Source organism: Corvus brachyrhynchos, unplaced genomic scaffold (assembly GCF_000691975.1).
Source record: "Corvus brachyrhynchos isolate BGI_N302 unplaced genomic scaffold, ASM69197v1 scaffold142, whole genome shotgun sequence".
Classification (NCBI taxonomy): Eukaryota; Metazoa; Chordata; class Aves; order Passeriformes; family Corvidae; genus Corvus; species Corvus brachyrhynchos.
In genome coordinates, this window is record NW_008237226.1 from 5,771,011 (window position 1) to 5,773,403 (window position 2,393).

The 2,393-nt window shown below is 37.6% G+C and overlaps 1 protein-coding gene across 1 annotated transcript in view; it reads left to right on the forward strand.

Annotated features, from left to right (window-relative positions):
- The window catches only part of SDHAF3 (succinate dehydrogenase complex assembly factor 3), a gene marked incomplete at its 5' end in the record, with an annotated part of 32,872 nt that extends 31,420 nt beyond the window's left edge, over positions 1 to 1,452 (forward strand). Inside the window, one exon of the mRNA XM_017729180.1 lies at positions 678 to 1,452. Within this exon, the coding sequence (XP_017584669.1) occupies positions 678 to 881 (204 nt within the window). The remainder of the gene's footprint in view (positions 1 to 677) is intronic.
- Between the last annotated feature and the right edge of the window lie 941 nt (positions 1,453 to 2,393).

Sequence of the window (2,393 nt, forward strand, 5' to 3'; positions counted from 1 at the left end):
AGCGGGTCTGCGCGGGCCCCCCTGCCCCCCCCACGGGCCCTCCAGCCACCTGTCCCAGCGCCGGAAACGAGAGAGAGAGTCTGCCTTGGGGTTTACTGTTCTTAAGTGTGGATCACAGAGGGGTCACAACTTTAAGTGGCTTAGAGAATTGTCCATATTCAAACTGGCCAGCTGATAGGTTCTGTCAGGTCCCAGAGGAAACTGTAAGCACCCCTTAGCAAGGACGTCCCTTCCGGGACTATGCTTGCTAACCTATGACAGTGTCTAATTGTAGAATGCTTTTTCTAATACATTTGTTCAAGAATAATACTTTTTTGGATGTATCAGTTTACAAAGTGTATCCTATTGATATCCTGATAGATAGGAGAGATTATTTTAATAAATATATTAGATCTATAATTAAATTTTGTTTTGTTTTCAGTAGTAGTATAGGATAGGACATTAATCCGTACATATATGCATTTTAAACTAGCTACATAAAATTGACTGTAGAATTGCTTTAAATAACGTTTCTTTCTTATAAAAACTGTAATTTGTTTTAGTCATTTGTTAATGATTAATAGACTGTTGTGGGAGATTGTGTAGGAGTATGTTATTACAGTAAAATGCTATTAAAAAAAGTTGACCTGAATCTTGCATTTGTCAGTTTTGTGACCTTTATATTTCTTTCTCAATAGAACTATGCAGCACTGATCCAGCAACAAATTAATGAGGACAAACAAAACGTGAGAGAAAAGGCTGTATATGGAATTCAGCTCACAGAAGAAAAACTTAATGACTTCCGTGATGAACAGATTGGGCAGCTGAAGGAACTGATGGACGAGGCTACCAAACCTAATAAAAAAATCACCATTTCTAAAGACTCGGAATACAAAACCTAAAGGATTAAAAAAATTATTTTAATGCATATAGAAGCATTTTGAAACTGCTTTTTCCAGTTGTACTTGAATGTGGTTTCTCTGAGATAATGGATGCAGCTATGCTATAACTTGTCTGAAATGGATGTGTTTGGCTTTCTGTGCAAGAATAAATGAAAAAATGGAATAATCACAACACTTTTATGTTAATTGCATTATTTTTGTTTTCTCTTCTTTTTTTTTCCTCCTAATGGGTGCTGAAGGCTGAAAGAATTTGGGAGAAGTAAATTGACATTTTTAAAATAGAAAGTTGTTAGTTTTGGGGTTTCTTGTTTTGTAATCTTGGCACCTAAAGAGCAAAACATCTTTCTATTTGTTTGTCATCATCTTCCTTAATGGAAAAGATGCAATTAGCATTTATTTTCTGGGCTGAGGATTCAGTAGACAAAGGAATGGTACTAGAGTGGGTTTGTTTTCATGGAAAGAAATGAGCAGTATTAGAAAAATATACTGTTGGTGAAATTGGAAGTTGGTTTTCTTCTTGAGCTTTATTGTGAAATTGACTTTAAAATAAAAGATGTAGCTCATTATTAAATGAACCTTGAATCACTATCTTATGCAGAAAATTCTGCTTTTTTTTTCCCAAGCTAGATTCAGATTATTGTTAGTATCTAAAATTTTTAAAAACCTTTCACAAATGGGTTGTGCTGTAGTTTGAATTCAAAGGTTCTTAAAAAACTTGGTATCCCATATTATCCAATATTTTATATAGACCAGAATTTTTAAATGACTCAATCACAGAAATTATCCTGTTGATAATACTGTATGACAAACATTCGTAATTTATTTCTAATAGGCTAAGTCTGCAGTAAGACAATGTGTGCCTATTGTAACATACACTGTTGGGACTAAAAAAAAGGGGGTTTACCTTTCTGTGCAAAAGACAGCTTTCATTTCATCTTCCAAACCTAGTTTTATATTATTAGTTTTGTTCTATTTCTGGACCTTTCCCTGTCTGTTTCCCACAGCATGTTCAAGACGACAAAATTTCTTTGCTCTTGGGGAATAACAGCTTTGACAAGGAAGCACATTTCCATCTGTCTCAATTTGTAACAACATGCTGTTTGCCAAAGCTGCGCTCCTGGATCTAACAGAGTGGGGAGCAATTTGGGGAGCAGCCTCTTTCTTTCTCCTTTACCTCTCTTCCCAATTCTTCGAAGGGCTTGTAGACTGCAGGTTGCGCATTTCTATTAAAAGTTCACTTGCAGGATTGCTGTGTGAGGAACACGAGGTTGCTTTGCTGCGTTTTCCTCTGGCACCCACAGGCTTTGTTGTGTGTGCAGTAGGAACATCCTGTAGCTTCAAGCACGCAATGCAAACAGGATCGAAGGGCAGAGATGACATCCAGACTGCAGAGCTGTTCACAGGTCCTGATTCTTGGTGCTTCAGGGGCATGGTTGGAGAGAACGGCAGTTCCCTCCTGGCCTGCTCCGTACCAAGGATGCCCCAGCATCAGAGTGGGAAGCAAATGTCACG